Genomic DNA, 18,631 nt, shown 5'->3' with positions numbered 1-18,631 from the left:
CCCTTAAGTGAAAATATTTACCTGAAGCAGAACTGTATTTACCTAGAAAGTAAACTTAAAACTGTGTATTTTAAGTCATAGTTTCTCTGTTTAAACTGTTTATTATTCATTGTTGGAAAAGGACTTCCTATTAGTGGGCAGCTAAAATTGCATGTGAAATGCAGTGCTGATTAAATGCACAGCAATTACTTAAGAGAACATCCTAATTTACATTTCCCATGATGGGCTCTGTACTAGTTAATACTACAGAAGGATGATCTTAGAGGTGTTGTAGCTCTTGGAAAATGTCAGCTCAATGCTTAGCGGCATTCAGTAAAGCAAACCAAGTGTGAAGAATTAGAACAGAAATAGAGAATAAAACAGAAAACATGCCATTCTACAACTTTGTTGGGTTTGAGTCTTCAGTTCTGTGTGATCATAGTTACCACACTTCTCCCTATGATACCTTTTTAAAATGAGACCGGCGCTTCACGGTACCTCTCTCTGTATCAGAAAGAACTGTTTAGCTTAGGTCTCCTCTGCTGGCAGGTAGTGCTTGAGGAAAAGAAAGAACACAGTAGAATGTGATAAAATTGTTACGCCTAGGGAGGGTGAGCAGAGAGCAGTTGTTCACTGTTTTTACCTATTAAAAAGGCTGGAGGGGGGAATGAAAGGAGCAGGTGGCATGGTCAGAGTGTGAAGGCGTAGTAGTTAACGTGCAGCATTGTTGAGCTGTGGAATTTGGTACCACAGAGCACTGTAGGTGCTACAGATGGTGTGACTTAGAAAAACACCAAGCAAGTGAGTAGAAGCAGCAGCTATTGAGTGCTGCTGCCTCGGGATAAGAGTCTCAAGGTGGCAAATCCGTGGAAGATGAGAGGGACTAGTAGAGCAGCACTGGAGTATGTTCCCTTTTACACACTGCATTACGTGTATGCTGTTGGCCGCCGATGGAGCGAGATTATGGAGCTTACATTACTTTGATCTGACGTGGTACAACTGTGTTGCATACTGTGTTGCACCTAATTACACTTTGTTTTTTAAAGTAGCTCTAGCTTTCTCATTAAAAAAAACACCCAAGCAAAACAAAAATAACTTATTAAAAATGCAAACCAGTTGTTGGCCATACAAGTTTGTCACAATTCCAAGAAAAGTCCTTGCTTTTCAGATGCTGGTTCATTCTAAATACTGGCTATGTGATCAGTTTGCTTTACATTCCCATCGCTACTTGTCAGCTTTTCCTAATGCACGGTGCTGCTGGACCAGTCACCTCTGACTCCTGCTATGGGATTTCAGCAGCTGTTATTACATCAGATGGCTTCGAGGCATTAACCCGTTCATGAAAAAAATGGAGTAGAGTCTATGACGACTGTGTGATAGAAGTAGAAAAGAACAGTATGAGCGTAGCTCTGTGCTATGTGCAATTAAAGGCAATAAAAAAATAAAAGGCAATGTTTTAACATGAGTAAGATGGTCATGAAAAAGACCGTAAGCTCACTGTATGGCAAAATAATAAATTGTAACAGTGTTCACTAAGTTCACATTATATTTATAACATTTTAAAAGCAGCGTGCCACTGCAATATGTGCTTCCTACTGCAGAATACGGTAGTCTGCGTGACAGAGCATATGCTTCTTCATAACCTAAAGGGAACTCTGGTGCTGTATTAATACCACACATAAGCTTTAAAACAACAGAATTGGTGAGAAAACTAGTGCATGTTAGGCCTTGTTGGATGAATGCTGAACTTGTACTCACTAGTTTCTTTTAGGGCCATTCTGCAAGTCTGTGTGTCAGCTCTGTATGTGTGTGTGCTTACACAGTTGGTTATTGTACATAAACTCAAAACACAGCATACTGTGAAAATGAACAACTTAATCACACTTTCGGAAGGAGGAAAATAGAAAGGTTGTTCATCTTCAGTGGTAATGCCGTTAGCTTCTTTCTTTAATGGCGTTATGAGAGCAAGCTGTTGATCTTTTCTGGAGCTCAGAGTACTACAGGTTGTAGCAAGAGCTCCTTCTTTCTTTTCCCTTTAGACATGATCTTGACCTCTGGATCATAGTAGATTCCATTTCCAGGAAAGATGTGTTAGAAGTCTTTATTGACACAGTTTGTCTGTGAATCCTGTAGCTTGTCCTAAGCAGCTGAAATGCTCAGGGCAGAAGTGCAGAACCTAAAGCTGTTTCTGTTTCCTTAGTATATGCTACAGAGTTAAATGAGACCTTAAATACGACTTACCACATAGTGAGTGAAAGCTCGTGAAAGCACATCCTTCCACCTACCTGCTGTCTCTTGTTACGCATTTTCAGTGAAAGGTTAGATTTGAGAGTCCATGAAAACTGCTAGCTTGGGATCTCTCTCCAGTGAGAGTCCTGGGTGGTGAAGATACTGGTCTTCTCTTTTGCAGCTCGGCATCTTTCCATGAAGGAACTTAATGTATACAGGCAGGAAACAGTATCTAACATTTTTAGAAATACTTTCACATGCTTTCATTATTATCTGCATCCAACAGTTTGACCTGTTTTACAGTTCTGTAAACGAAATAAGTTACATAAAAACTCCCAATACCATATAATTTTCCTAGGCCAGTGGCATTAGTATTTCAGAAAATGAGGTCAAAGTAGTTTTGAACAGATTCTCAACTAGTGCCTTCAGTGTACCAGCTTACCCTAGCTGAGAATCTACTCCTTTGACTTGGTTGGAACGTTAACACATTATAGCAATATTATTTATAAGTTGTGCTTTTCTATCTACATAGTGAATACTCCCAAGTATTAGACATCCAAGCATTGTTAGATACCTCAATTGGCTTGACAAAAAAGAGATGAGAAAGGGGTTTTTGAGGAAAACTGCAAGTTATTGTTTCAGGATTTTATCAGTTCCTCTAGAGACGTAACTTGTTTCAAATGTCATCTTACCACTGACAACTAAACTTAATGGAAGCCTCTCCTTTTCTTTTTATACAAACACACACACACAGAGGCTACTGAACGATCCAACTTCACATATTTCAGTATAGTAGGTGCACTGCTGAGTGTCATTTCATTTGCTTTGTGAATGTCATATGTATGTGATCCTCATAAATCTTCCTGTCTGCTTGATAGCTTCATCTGATTTTAAGCCATCTCTGTTTAAAAGGGAAAAAAACCCCAAAAAACAACAAAAGGCAAAGCAAAGCATACCTGATACTGATTACAAGAACGTTGTTTTCGAGAAGTGGAAGCTAAATGTATAAATAGGATGCTGACTATTTATTTATTTAGTGGGGAAGTCATTCCTTTGCTCTTGGTAGTGTCTGTTCTGTCGCTCCAAGGCATGAAGCACTGACTGACATACCTGGGTCTTCCATTATGTAGTTTTTTTATTCTGTGCTATGACTATGTCAAAATGCCAAGAAATGTTTGCCTGTCATTGTGTTGCTCTCACAGATTCTTCTGTTCTAGTTCTGACCGAGAAGCCTACCTCCTTCTGGTGCTTTGACTTTCACCAATTATTTTAACAGGCATAGTGGACTCGCAGTTTCCTCGCCCAGCCCTAAATAGGGTAGCTGCTTTGGTAACTGCGTTCCACTGTTAACTTGCCACAGGGCAACTCTCTGCCCTCACCAGGGTGCAGTCAGTCTGTGCTTGGGCCCCAGCGCCTGGGAGCTCAGGCAGAATGCTTGGCCCCTCCAGCTTCTCTTTTATTCTGCCCTGCTAATGCTCCTGGTCAGCTCTGCAGCTGCTGAACACACTGCGCACAGCCAAAAGCCTCTTTCATGCAGCTTCAACCTTGATGCCTTTCTCACTAATGGTGTTTCTTCTTTTCTGCTTAACCTGTTCCTGCTCTAGTCAGCAGGGGCTCTTTGACATTTTAATGAGCTCTCTTTGTCGTTAATCTTCCTTTCCATCCCATGAGCATTTTTCTGTTTGAGTTGGGAGATTCACAGACACTGTAATTCAGTTCTTTCTCCTTATTGTGGACCAGAGTGTCTGTCTTCTTTTGTCTTAGTAATAACAGATCATAGCACTTTGCTTAGGTGTGGTATTAGAATTCTGGTTAAGTCTCCTTGCCTATAGTCTAATGTAGCTTTTTTCTGAGGTTAGGAGGAAGAGATTACAACAGTTTTGCCTGCCTGCACGTTATATTCTGAAGTCCATAAACTGTCTTCACAGGAGGCTCTTCTGGTTATTTGTGCTGATTTAATATGTAGCCGAAGTCAGAGGAGTCATCCCATGCAGCCTGGCTCATGAATGTCATCACTGCCTTTTCCTCAGTCCTGTGTGACAGCCAGCTGCTGAATCTCATCTTTCAGATGTAGCCTTTAGGCAGCTGCATCACTTCTTCCTTAGCTGACCTATCAACTGTTCGCAGGCTGCCCCCCCAGGAAGACAAAGGAGTAGGTTGCCAGGGTACAGTGAGGTTTCTGCGGGTTTGATAGGATTGTCCATTACAGTCTTTATTGACTACAACATACTTTTACTCCACATTTTTAATATAATCAGTGTCCACAATTAACTGTCAAAGAGTAACTATTACAAACCATCATCAGATGTATCATCAAACGGCATCAGAGGAACCTCCTGTTTGCCACTCCTACATCTGATGCTGTGTTTTCCTGAGAGTACATACTCTTTCATGCAAATGCACTTTGTGTGGAACTTGATAATTATCATAAACTGGTATTTGTTTGGTGGTAGCAAAAGCATGTGGATGTGTGTAATGTACCACTCAACAAGCTTGCCATTTACCTTTTGGAAGGTAGGAAAGGAACAGCTGCTGTACTTAGAACACTGCACATTTTCAGTTTTCTTAATTTCTCTCTGGAGAGAGGACACTAAAATAGCTTAGAAAGCTGTGGAGCCTTCTTACCAGTGTATAGATAAAAACACTTTTTCCTTTTTGCTGAACTCACTAGATCAGTTTATTTTTCTTTTCATGGTTAGATAAAACTTTTTTCCTGATACAGGGTTCAGAAATACTTTCCTGTGTTTTTTTGGTTTTGGGGTTTTTTGAAGCTCATACTTCCTTCAGCAACCTATAATCTCTCCGGTCTACCATTATCTCATGACTGGGTAGGATGGTTCTTGTGCAAAGATGCAGTTGTGATGGTAGCTTTTGTAAAAAGGGGTATTGAACTTTGCTACAAATGTGTTCGTTGATAATTTTGGTTTTTTTGGAAACCTTAGTATCTTTCTCTCTCTCTCTTTTTTTTTTTTTTGTAAATTTCTAATAACAAGTTGGAGCAGTGTATCTTGTCACCTGTCTGGCAGAGAAGGTGTTACATAAGCCCATAGTGGAACATAAATTGTGCACCAAGAAATTTCCACCCCCGCCCTTCTCTCCCCCAAATCTTATTCTTCCTGGCCCCTCCGTGGCCTAATCAGATACTTGTTATACTTAACGAAAAATATTTTCCTTAACCTTTATGCAGTAACCTGTTTCTAAAAATATAGGTGATCATCACTGTATTTGTAGATGTTACGTCATGGGTTGGGATAGGGTGAAGTGTTGGAAGCTGTATATCTAATACTCCTAGTGTTCTCTCTCTCTCTCTTCTTTTAAAACCAGATTTGTGACTTCGGACTGGCTCGTGTTGCAGATCCAGATCATGATCACACAGGATTCTTGACAGAATATGTGGCCACGCGTTGGTACAGGGCTCCTGAAATCATGCTGAATTCTAAGGTAGGAACCATGGTGCGCTGCTATGGCGCTTCTGTTGCTGGTTGTTCACCTGGGAGTACCAGTTTTGCTTCCCCCCTACCCTGCTCCCATGTTTTTAGGATAAGGATTTGCAGTACATCTGCTGGCTTGCAGTAAATTGGTGATTTCAGATACAGTTATTGGACACTACAACTGAGTAATTGTGGGCATGAGTTCCATGTGTCCAATTCCTTGCCAGTCATGAGACTTCTTTCCATCAAATGCTTTTCCAGAGGAGGACAGAAGTAGTAGTAATAAGAGCATTTTACTGCTTCCTTCATCAAGGCTTGCAAATTTTGCCTTAATGTTATCTTGACATCTTAATTTGGGTTTAGAATGTATAATGAGGGTGCATCTGATGCTGAAGGCTTGTGATCTTTGTTGTGTGTCAATCTGAATTGCATTCCCATAGTCTTAATGAAATCATCCCTTTGTGGTTTTTATACTTGGAATTATTCTTATGTTTTTCTGCGGCTGTTTGAAGGTGTACCCAGTCCCTGTGTGGTGTGGGTAATGGGTACCTTTCATAAACTTTGCATTAGTTTCTACAGCCGTGCACTTGTTAGCAAAATACCTATGTGACATCTGCACCTGCGTGTTATTATATTCCTTGAAGACTTTGCTGTTTCTGTTGGGTTACTGCTTCATCGGTTGTTGGGTTTAATTTGTTTTGGCAATAGCGTGTCTAATGCACTTTTAGAAAATAGTAAACTCTGCAATCAAGGGGGTTTTTTTCCCCGCTACTTCTTGTATATTAAACTCACATTAAGGCCATAAACGTAGGGCAATTTAACCGTATTTCTGGATATCCACATACATTTATCAGCAGCTTTTGCAAGCAGCTGCTTTTACATCAGCAGCTTTTACAAGAAAATACTGTGTGTGTTCCATGAAGAGGTGGTCACCTAAATTTCCTGGCCTATAGCCTGATTCCTTTTAGAATTCAAGTGCCTTGAAAACAAATGGTTAGGTGATCAAATGCCGAGGTGGCTGTGGATTCAGCAAAGTTACTAGCGATTGTTGGAAGGTCCCTGCTAGTTGGGAGGGGGAGGTAGTGGGCAGCAGGGTGTGGGACAGTCAGGCCAGGGAGCTTATGGGGCCAGGGGTTCTTGAGGTAAACTTGCCCCACGTTACCCAGGCACTGGTGTAACTAGTGTGCTTCAGGATAAAAGCCTGTTCTTATGCATGACACGGGCAATTCATACGCATGAAAGTATGGCCTCTTGTTCCATTCTTACATCCCATTTACTGTTGTTGGCCTTCCCACATCATCTTTACTAAAATTTCCTATGAAATCAGGGAGTCTCAAAAGTTTGCAGTTGGTAATATGTTCAGCTAAACTTAGAGGATCCTTTTGGAAAAGCAGATCTTGCATACTTCAGTTCTTGCAACCCCTTCAAAGCAGTGTTTTGATATACAATTCTTAATTATTTCGTTCTGTACAGAAAACCAAACGGCTTCAATAAGCACGACTCATCTAAAAAAAAAACCTATTTGCGTACACTTTCACAATTCACTGAAGTAACATGTTGCTGCAATTATGCAAAAATTTCTTTGACAAAAATGTGTTTTCCCTTTGCTTGCAGGGTTACACCAAGTCTATTGACATCTGGTCAGTAGGCTGTATTCTGGCAGAGATGCTCTCCAACAGGCCTATCTTTCCAGGAAAACACTACCTTGACCAACTTAACCATATCCTTGGTAAGCTTTATATGAAGTAGCATTTCCACACCTGTCTGTCTCTCCACCTTTATCAGCTACACTGGGCTTGGTCGCTAGTTTCCTTCCCTTGTTGGCCACTGTATAACGTATGGATCTGTAGGTGTATCATCTGTTCCCTGGAGTTATTTCTGCAGTGATTTCTATAACAAATAATTGATTTGGGGGCCAACTAGAGGGTATTTATGAATTTATTTACTACATCAGGGGAGGTGGTTTAAAAATAAATAAATTTACAATTAAAAAAAGCTCAGATATACTATTAGGTCCAGGTCACCTTTTTGCAAAAATGTCAATAGATGTGCCACTTAATGGGATCTTTTAAACATATTACTGATCATTAGAAAACTCAAATGCATTTGTTTACAAGAAAAAGTAACTTAAACCTTTTTACTAAAGGTGTCTAAAGTTTCTAAGGCATTCTGTACTCTTAAAAACATGTAGTCTGAAATCTTCTTCCCAGCAGTCTTAATATGGAGTTTTAGCAAATGTGATATAACCGTTTTAATGTGTTTTTCATAGAATGCAGTACTGTTTGTATTTTTTAGGTATACTTGGATCCCCTTCCCAAGAAGATTTGAATTGTATAATAAATTTAAAGGCCAGAAACTACTTGCTTTCCCTACCACACAAAAATAAGGTACCATGGAACAGGCTGTTTCCAAATGCTGACCCCAAAGGTATTTTATGCTCTATTACACTGTATCAGAAAGTAATGGCAGGGTGGGATTTTTAAAACCATCCTAAGAATTTATCTTTATCCATATTGGAAATAGAACATGCAGGTCCCTTAAAACGGCAGTATAAGTCTAATATAAAATCATGAACCAGCATGAAACCCTCTACTAGCTTATCTTTTTAAAGCAATTTCAGTAACTCAGATTGTGTTGCGGTGTTTGATCTTTAATTTACATGTAAAACGTAAATCCTGACTCCTCTTACAGTCTTTGAGAGCACCATACATTACTCAAGTGCGGAACACAGGCTTTGGATTTTGACAGAGGCATCAAACAAATCTTGAAACTTTGTTTCTAAAGTCAGATATGAGAGAGCTGCTTCTTGCTGAACTCAGTGTAGTTTGTGCAAACCATGTGTCAGCTCTAGCTCAAGCAGGGTAATACCGAAGTGTGGCTTCTTACCCTGTGTGAAAGGTTAAAATCGAATGGGTTAACAAACGCTTTTATAACTTTTGCTCCACTTACCATAACTGCAAGGAAGGTAACGATCGTTGCCTCTCGTAACAAGGCTTTCACAAAGGCTGTATGTGATTTTGTTTTGCTAGATGGCTATTAACTTGCCTTTTACATTCTACTTCATACAGTTTTAGGGTGGTTGTGTGCACAGTACAGTGCTCTTCTGCTTGCTCTGACACAACTGTTAAGTCACTTTTTGGTTTTTTTGAAAGTGATAGGATAATTTACTCTTCGTGAATATGATCAGGTACTGAACTACCGTGTAAAAGCTGTTTTCTGCAGATGTGATTATCTGCAGGGTGATTATCCTTATTGTTGAGAGAAACAGCAGTGGTTTGTTCTGCTTTTATGAGTGTGCTCATCAGTGTGGGAATTTTTACCATGGGTTTGTGACTGCTGAAATTGTAGCGATGGTGATAGGCTGAGCTGCTAGGGGAACATGCTGTTTGCAAGACTCCTGCAGCACCTTTTCATCTAAATCCTCAGAGTACCTTTGACAGAGCAGTTTCCAGCATTGAGAAAACCGCATCAAAATATTTGATGTTAATTGACATGTAAGTTTGTGGCTTCTTCAAGCTGCCATTGAGTGCAGTGGTAAAGTTCTGCCTCTTCTGCAGTGCTTGGTAAGCATCTCATCCTACTGCAAAGCTACAGCTACTTGCTGCAGTAAGCAGCCTCCGTTAAAGTTCTGTGTCATAAATGATGTGGTGAGGAGAAGAAATGGAACAGAATTTAGGATAGTGCAGATATCTTTGGGCTTCTTGGTACTGTCATCATTCTGTTTTCCTGGAAAAGGAAAATGTTTTACAATCAAAGTAGCAGAGCAATTGCAGTAACTCTGACTTGTAGCATTTGTCCAGAATTTCATCAGACCTCACTGTCTGTCTTACTGGATCTTCAGGTTCTCTATGGATTCTTTTTGAGTTGTCTTCAACAGATTTTGCCTGAATCTCATGAATATGAATATATTTGCTTCTTAGCTGGAGAGTATCTTCTGGCCTGCTAGTTGTGTTACAATAGTTTACTTTGATCTAGAACTCCCAATGACTTCTGGATGACGCTTTTGTCAGCGAACAGCCGAGTTTTCTTTTCAGAACAAGAACATATTTTTGATTACTTACTCGCTTCAGAAAAGCTCTACCTTGGTTTGGATTTTTGGCACAAAGCATCTATTCGAGTGAAGAAAAAGCCTAATCCTATTCAATTTCTGCTGTAGTTAAAACCAGGTTGTACCATAGGGTTCTACGCATTTCTTCCCTCGACATTCATCCCGACACCGAAGAGCCCTTGAAAGGAGGGTGCACCTCCATTAGACCAGGTGGTGCCAAATGCAACTGTTGCCAAGGAATGCCGATCCACTGGGACAGCAAAGATACTCTGCCCCAGTTACAGGAAGCAGTCTGCTCCCTCTGTTACTGCTGCGGCAGCTGGGGAATTCCAGATGCAAATTGAAATTAGTGCAGAATTTAGGGTAGCATATATTTACTGTGTGATGTCAATGTTATAACGCTTTTGTACTTTGAAGTGTGTATTTAACTCTTGCTAACTTTTTTTTTCCTCTTAGCTCTTGATTTGTTGGATAAAATGTTGACCTTTAATCCTCATAAGCGGATTGAAGTGGAGCAAGCTTTAGCCCATCCATATCTGGAGCAGTATTACGATCCAAGTGATGAGGTAAAGACATTGTTTAAGTGTTGATTAAATGATGCAACAGGTTATTTTCCTCAGTAGTTTAAGGGCAGTATTTCTACTGCTCTAATGGCATTGAAGAATTAATTGCATCAGTTTACCAAAATCTTGTGCCTCCGCAATGGTGTACTAGAACAACGCTGTAAATAGATGCTATGGTGTGCTCTCCTGACTGTGGAGCTTGTCAGCTCGCTATGGTCTTGTTCCATAATGTCTGAGATAAAGGAGGAGAATAACGGAGTTTCCCAACAGATGATGCATTTAAAATGCCCAAATCTGAACTCGCTGTAGTTTAGCACACAGCTATGATGAGATTTCAGGTTACTTTTGGTGAGAAGTAGGGGAGGAGGAAATAAGCTGGTTTTCCTAAAGGAACAGATATGTTTACTCCAAGAAATACTAATGTTTCGGAAATTTTTTCTTTGGGAAGATACTCGGTTATGAGCCTTTAATAAATGTTTTAACTTGTGGTTTATATTTGAGTAGCTACTTACTATGGTTTGATATAAATTTGGTAAACTAATATATAAAGCCTACAAAGGACTAAGAGAATGAATTCTTCCATGAAGACTGCACAGTGTTAGATAATTCCATGAAGCACATTTTCAGACTTTTCCCCCCGTAAAAAGATGATGTGAAATTCAACAGGACAGTAATATTAAAAAAAGTAATAATATTTCTTTATATTATTAAGCCTGTAGCTGAAGCGCCCTTCAAGTTTGATATGGAGTTGGATGACTTGCCGAAAGAAAAGCTGAAAGAGCTGATCTTTGAGGAAACTGCTAGATTCCAGCCAGGATATCGATCTTAAATTGTGCATAGGTAAAGTCTCACAGCAATACGGAACCACTTGGGCAGGGGGAAGCATTTTGGAACTTTGTTACCACCAGTGCAACATAGAACTTAACCTTTTCTATTGATACCATAGCTAGCTGTTCAAGGATAGCTTTATGCTTATTCATTTGACTTCAGTCCTATTCTGTTTATTCAATAAAGTTTTGTGATTGTCAGAGACGTTTACCTAGGTTTTATGTTACGTTTAAGGAATAAGAATTAAATTTAAATAGTGCTTCTCAGAATAAAAGCTGTGGTAACACTTTGAAATGCAAATTTTATTCAAAAAACTTCTTAAGGGGGGCAATGTTCTTCATATATTATAGACTACTTTGTCACATGGCTTCGAAGGCTTTTAAAAATTCTTCCTTAAATGTAATGTACAGAGGAGAAATCCCTTTAAATTATTTTAAAGGGGAAAAAACCCTATGAACCTTCAGTGTGATTTAACTTCAGTTTTAAGTACCTCTGAAACTGTGAGTAAATAAGAATATTTAGATACCTATTCTTAAATTAGTTACAAATAATCTTTTTAATCTTTTGAGGATTTAAAATGTTAATTTAAAATATACAGATATTCACGGTCTCAACTTTTTTTTTTAAAAAATCAATGAACTTAACTGGCCTTCATACACCACGAGGCTTGCAAGTCTTAGTAGTTTCATACAAAATTGGTCAAATAATGACTTGAATAATTTTTGTAATACTTGTGAAACTTCTGTGATACTAATAAGGTATCCAAGTTTTGTGACTGGAAAAGAAAAACAAACTGAAGAAGACAGGCTAATCCAGATTGTCTGTTCTACAATCTTTAAAGTAGTTTCTGTGCTATTCTCCATCCGCAGCAGCGTCCTACAATTACCATCTTTTGTTGGCAGTCACAGCAGAAGGGTTGTTTTGAGCCAGTGAACTTCCTCACTGCAAAAAATCTGTGGCTCTGATAGCAGTGTGTAGAAGCTTTGTTGCTTTGCTGTAAGCAATGATTCTTCTGCACTAAAAATGGGGTTTCAGTTTCAGTATTGCGTATTCCCCATTTTCTTATTTAATAGTGAATTCATAGGAAAGAAATGTGGAGGAAACTCTTGAAAGCAGTTTTTTACTTCAGTAGGGTAACTTCTGTTGCCACTGGCTTGAATATTCAAATGTATAGAAGCTCACAGTTGAAATTTTTATCTTTATAAATACTGTATTTTGTTTATTTGAGCTTATTAGTTAACATTTGAAACTATTTAAATAATCAAAAATTAGGTAAATCTGAGGTTCATACATCTGGCTCTTACTAGCTGAGCATTGCCCACAGAAATAGACCTGGGACACAGTGACATGAGTGATGCTTATTTCCCATCCATGTTTTCTAAAGCTAATTCTGCACAAGAGGCATCAGCAGTACATGTGTATGTTCTGGAAGAAAATGACGTAAATTTTTAGAAGTACAATGAAACCTGTTACTAATAGGCCATGTAGTATCAAGGAAGGGAGACCAAGTAGCTAACATTGTGGTAGATCATAGTTTCTGATCTCTGCTGCTTGCCTCTTTGCCCAGACCATACTTACCTAGGTTGTATTAGAGATTAAGGGATAAAGAGATTAGGGGTAAAGATATCAGTGATCAGGTGCTGATGGAAATTTCTGGTTTGCTAAAAATGTTACCTCCAAATGCTGCTGTGAAGAGTTGATTTGGCTGATGTGATACTGAAATTTAAATATGGTACTTGGCTTGATAATGATATGCTGGTAATGTGTCCTAGTCATTTGTGGCCAGAATTATTAGCTGTTCCACATCACGACAGTTTAAACATCAGTCGGCCTCCCAGTGAGGGCCAATTGCCACGAACTGGCTTAAAATGGACAGTAACGGTCTCTTCCTGTGCATTTCTACTTCCCCTGCACTCCCCCCTTGCACTGTATCAGCTAGCTCTTCTCAGCATGTTATTTCTTGAGATTCAAAACTTCCACCTTGACCGTAGTTTTTGGAATTGAGAAGCAATGTGAAAATAACAGATTTTCAGACAACCAAATAATGTACTTCATTTGTTAGTTACAATTAATCTTCCTAATCTTTCGAAGATCCAAAATGTAATGTACTGATATCCAGTCTGATTTGTTCAAAATTTTTTTTAACTTATATTGATACCACTGTGTCTGACTCATGGTAAACATAGTGTACCTAAAGCACAGAAATAGGAAAGTATGCTTGTTTTAAAAGGCGATGTTAAAATGTTCTTCACTGAAACATGTCTCTGCTCTTTTTTGTAGGGCAAGGACTTAAAGGACTGGGCATGCTCAAACGTTGCTGTTCCTCTTCCCAGTTCTTTATTGTTGGTCATGTCTTGTGGCCTCTCTCAGCTTATCCACTAACTCCTTTGAGCCATTCAGGAGGGCAGTTCCTGGTAGTTTTGGCTTTTCATGCTTTCAATGAATCTTTTAAGCCTGAAGAATTGTAATTGACACTCCTATGCGTAATGCCCATTGTTGACCTGTTGCAGTACTGTACTGTAAGTGCACCTACTGCTGGCCGTATTTTAACTGCTTGCTTTCTGGTTTGAAAGATGCAGTGGTTCCTTTCACTCCTGGATCAATATCCGAGAAGATAATTCATTAACCTGTAAGACGTTTACACCATGAACTATCTTTTTCTGACTCTTCTGAAGTCGCTGGCATTTTTTTTAGAAAAGCTACTATTCAGGGCACTTTAAGTCAGTGACATCCCAGGTTTTTTTTGCACTTCCTTTTTAAATAGAAATGGTTAGCATCCAGCAGAGTTTATACCATTGTGCTATGGGTTACAGCATAAGTTGTGTTCATGTTAATCTTGCTTATGCACTTGTTTGGGTGTCCTATGCTGTACATACAGGTAATTCTATACAGCGTTAAGAGCCACATAGGAACCCAACTTAATTGAATTCATCTAAGAACCATTTTTTTCCATGTATTGACAAAATTTGTACCTTTTTCTCCCAGCCTTTTCTAAAAGAGATCATTTAAAGTTTAACCATGTTGGGGAGGCATAGTACTTCCAAAGTTCATACCATATAGTAGTGTTTATAAGACTTGCACAAAGAGAATGAGTGGCAGCTCGCCAACTTATATTTACTGACCGTGTGGTGGAAGATTAACAAAGAACAAAATGGCATGATGACCTAATGGTGAATGCTTTTCTCTGTGGAAGGCATCCATATCTGGTGGCAAGCAAGAAACCAAAATATGATGTTAATAAACCCGGTCTACATCCTGCATACCAATGAAATGCTTCAAAAGAGGATTGATAGTTTTTACATTTGAATCTAATCACTGACGTTCAGAATTCTTGCAGAGAGGAACACTGCATCTTTAAATGAGAAAGTTTGATTTTACTTTTGCTCCTACAGCATGTCAGCATCTCAAGTTCATTTCTTGCAACCTACACTATGGTGATTTGTAATCAAGCCTCCATGAGCTCGTGACATGAAGTACTGTTCTGTTGTCAAGTACTATCAAACTTTTCTGATAATGCTGAGTTAGGACAACCAAACAAAGCTAGCACTAAATAACATTTAAAATTGTATACCTTTTAATGATCTTTTCAAGTATTTGTTACTGAAATTGTATAATGTGGAGTTTACTAGGTGTTATGTTCCAGTGCAGTGCCTCCTTTTCTTTCCCCACTGCTCTCTGTGGTGAGAAATTTGCCTTGTTTAAAATAATTACTGTGCCCTCGCATGACTGTTAAAGCTTTCTGTGCAAAGATGATTGTCTAAGTGCCACATGCCTATGATTGAGAAAAAAAAATAATCTATTGTTACCTCTGAGTTGTGTTCAACTGAAATGCTATTCAACAAATAACTTAGGAAAAATAGTTCTATTTTTAGCTTTTCATATCTCTGCTGTCTTTTTCTCATTTTATTTTGGCAGCAGTGAAGAGTGGATTGTATAAAGACTGCTTGCTAATATGAACAAAATGCACTTGTAATTCCTGGAAATAAATTTAAATCTTATATCTTCACATTAACATTAAGAATTAGTTTTTGGTTTCCTCTTGGGTAATGTGTTTGAATGGAAATCAGGTTCAATTGCTACCGTAGTATATAAGGATGCTTGCTGGTTAATAACTCCAGGCTTCCTCATACCATTTAGTCTGCTCTTCAAAGAAATCTAGAAAGCCATTAACTTAGACTTCAATAGATAAGGGTGCTTACAAGATTCCATTTCAAAATTTTCTTTTTCCTATAGTTTTAAGTGTTAGTCTGCCAAAACTCATTTTTGATAAGCAAGGGTTCATCATTAAAGGGCATTTTCTATTAGGAACTTCCTGTGGTACATAAATATCTGTTGTGGGGAACACATTAGGAGCATTGTCAGGACACTGCACAAGTGATCATTGAGTTGTGGTATGGAACCTATGCGAAAAACATTTCTATAGAAATATGCACTTGACTGTTGATACTAGTGTAGAAATTCTCTTGACATTTCTACACATCTTTACCAAAACGCTTTTCTCAGTTTTGAAAAGTTGAAATATTTCTAGAATCTCTGCTACTTGTACCATCATCATCACTACAGGAATCATTTGTGGCCTGGTTGGAAAGATGACTGTTACTGAAATCAGTTTGTAACACCTCAGTTTTAAGTTAAGGAAGAACTTTGGCAGCTTACTTCACCCTTTTCCTTCCCAATTCTTTTTTTAGTACTTTCTTTAATTTTGGATTTTTGGGGAGATGTAGACTTACCTGTGTGTTCTTCCTTGCTTTCCCAGAGTGAGAAGCCGAGGGTTTGCTTTACCTAACACCTGGTGCTTTCGGGCTTTCTTCTTCAGCTATTCTTACTGCATCTTAATTGGCAGCCATTGGTATCAGTAACCACATTCATCAGTCTTTTACTGAATTTAGTAAATGTTGTTGGGTTGAACTTGTTGATGTGTCAAATGCAGAAGCATGATTTTTTTTTGGTCAGATTTTGAAAATAGTTTAAAAGAAGGTGCCTATAACAACACAGTTAGGTCACTTATTTCATCATTTTATAAATTTTTTTTTCTTTACGTAGTTTTTGTATTTTAGAGCGGAGAACAGCAACTCTTAATCAAAGTAACATGCATATGTCACGGTAAAGATGTTTTGGGAATAAGGAATGTAAACAGTTCAGTCAAAAACATTCCAACCTTACAGCTGAAGAAAAATATGCAAACGTAAAATTCTCATGGATGCTTTGGCAAACAAGCATCTTACTCTGCTATCCTGACTGTCGCCAGACTCTTCCTCATCAATCTTACACGCTGTATCAAATCTGAAGTGTACAACACACTACATGGGCTGAGCGGTGTGGTGCACTATGAGCTTTCAGGAGTAGCAGTGATGATGTAACTCAGCAGTGGCCAAACGAAACCCAAGGAGTTGAGCGTGGTTTTCCTTACGGAATGAGAAAAAGAAGAACCTGTTTTTGCTGCCCACTGTAATATGCTACGATATATTTATACCATGTCGAAGTTGTTTGCTGAGCAACTGTACTATAGATTTAAACTTTATTAATATATATTTGCTTATGTTAGTGTAGTTTATATAGTCCTTGGTTATTGATAAATTTATTGTGTTGTTACAGCACAGTGATATGGTATAAATATAGGTCTATACATACATACCATATACTCATGAATCTGGTCCCTTGCATAGTACTTTTATATTTGTACAGCAATGTCTTCAAGCAATCCCAGATTTTAGGGGAAATATTTTTGTAAATGCAGTGGTTTAAACAAAAAAGTCCACACAATCCTTTTACTAAGTTTTAAATACATTTGTTGTTCAAAATGGTTTAGTTAACAATTGAAATCAAGACACTAAATTAGTGAAAAGTGCACATTAGTAAAGTGAAGCTTACAGTGTTTTTTGTAGCATGTGCTGTGATCAAGCTAAGTGAAACATTGGAGGAAATGTAAAAGTTGGACTACCTTTGTAAATCTAGAACAAATTTCTAAAGGTTGCAGCTGGTTTACTTACTATTGTTGCCTTTTCTTGTGTTGTATCAGTGTAGAGCACTCTTAAAATACTCAAACTGCTTTGTCTTTGCTTTGTACTGTTGGTGCCTTCTTAGTCATGTACCCCACAAGTCCTGCATAGCTAATTTAGTTAATGGCAAGTTTAAAAATAAAAAAGCAAAGGAAGATTTTATAAAAAAAATTAAAATCATTTTCTGTATGTTCTTATTCATTGTAACAATTAAACGTTTATATTGTGACAGATTTGTGATTTGGTTAATCTGTATAGATCAATTGTAAGTAGCAAAGGTTTATATTTCGTCTTATTCTTTTGATGTTGTAAACGTATGTGATTTTCTTTTTTAAATCAGGTAACTTAATGTTCTGTTTTGTTTTTGGCATCTGAATCTTGTAAAAACAAATGCAAAGAAAATCATTAAATTGTGTCCCTGTATTACCAAATCAGCATAGTACTGTGCATATATAGAATGACTGGAATTTTGCTTTGAAATGAACTGCTGTTTTATAAACCATGGATACACTGATGTGTATTACATTAGCTTATTGAAAAAATGACTGTCACTTGAACACTGCAGTAGTGAGTATCCTACATTTAATATTTGTAAATACTCGAGTGTGTGTGTTCCACTGTACTGACTATACCAGCTTGAAGTTAAATTAGGGAAGCCATCCAAAAGAACCACAAGTGAAGTTTCTCTGTAGACAGGCAGAAATGTTCTCTCTTTGGTGCCAGAAAGTTACGAAATCATCAGTGTTTTGAACTGGTGAGCATAGAATAATGCAGATAGATTCCAGTGTACCTGATGAGTCAGGCTTTTTTGATGATCCTTAAACTGATATTCATATAGCTATCGCACTGTTCCCATGAAATCTTGAAAATAATTACTTGAGCAGTCCTCAGAGACCAGATTTTTTCACTTTACTACAAAAAGGTTCTTCTCAGGCCAAGGGTTTGAAATGTGTGATTTCTGGGGGCAGTGCAAGTGAGCTTACATCACTGTAATGGGCTTTTAATGATTTCTTTTTTTTTAGCCTAAAATCTGATTGTGCCAAAGAAGTGAACTCTTAAAAAGGTATCATTGGATAATGGCAGCTAGAAACTTCTCTAATTAATATGAAAACACAGAAAATGTGACCTGAAACTAAAGAGAGCTTAGCTATAACTGACAGGTCTGTAACAACTCCAAGAACTGGCTTGTCAAAATTCATATCTCCATCTTCCCCTCTGGCTTTCACAGCAGACTCTAATTTTTTTTCCCCCAGAATATTACAGAATTTCATTTTTGCCATAGATAGGTTTATGCCTTTTCTTACTTTTTTTTTTACTAGCTGCCTCTTGCTTCCTGTGTTTCTTTCCCCCTAGCAGAAGGCTGCATTTGCAGTAGTGTGTTCTTCAGTGAGTTACTGCAAGGTACGGCTATGCTGCAGCTTGTCTCGTGGAGGTTTTGACAAGTTACTGATTGACTTAATGTTCTTGTAATCCTTTAAGTAGGTTAGTTTGAAATGCCGTTATTTCCTGTATTTCACCAGAATTGGACGCTGATCCTCTCCATCTGTGAGCTTC

At 38.2% G+C, this 18,631-nt stretch overlaps 1 protein-coding gene across 1 annotated transcript in view; it reads left to right on the top strand.

The window, feature by feature from the left end:
• Positions 1-17,508, top strand: part of MAPK1 (mitogen-activated protein kinase 1) — a 37,068-nt gene extending 19,560 nt beyond the window's left edge. The window contains exons 4-9 of the mRNA XM_055704208.1: positions 5,533-5,649; positions 7,254-7,368; positions 7,935-8,066; positions 10,144-10,253; positions 10,963-11,090; positions 13,359-17,508. Coding sequence (XP_055560183.1) covers positions 5,533-5,649; positions 7,254-7,368; positions 7,935-8,066; positions 10,144-10,253; positions 10,963-11,079 — 591 coding nt within the window. The 3' untranslated portion in view covers positions 11,080-11,090; positions 13,359-17,508. The remainder of the gene's footprint in view (positions 1-5,532; positions 5,650-7,253; positions 7,369-7,934; positions 8,067-10,143; positions 10,254-10,962; positions 11,091-13,358) is intronic.
• The last annotated feature ends 1,123 nt before the right edge of the window (positions 17,509-18,631 follow it).

The sequence above is a fragment of the Falco cherrug genome, chromosome 1, assembly GCF_023634085.1.
Source record: "Falco cherrug isolate bFalChe1 chromosome 1, bFalChe1.pri, whole genome shotgun sequence".
Taxonomy (NCBI): Eukaryota; Metazoa; Chordata; class Aves; order Falconiformes; family Falconidae; genus Falco; species Falco cherrug.
This window is presented reverse-complemented; position numbering and strand designations above follow the sequence as displayed.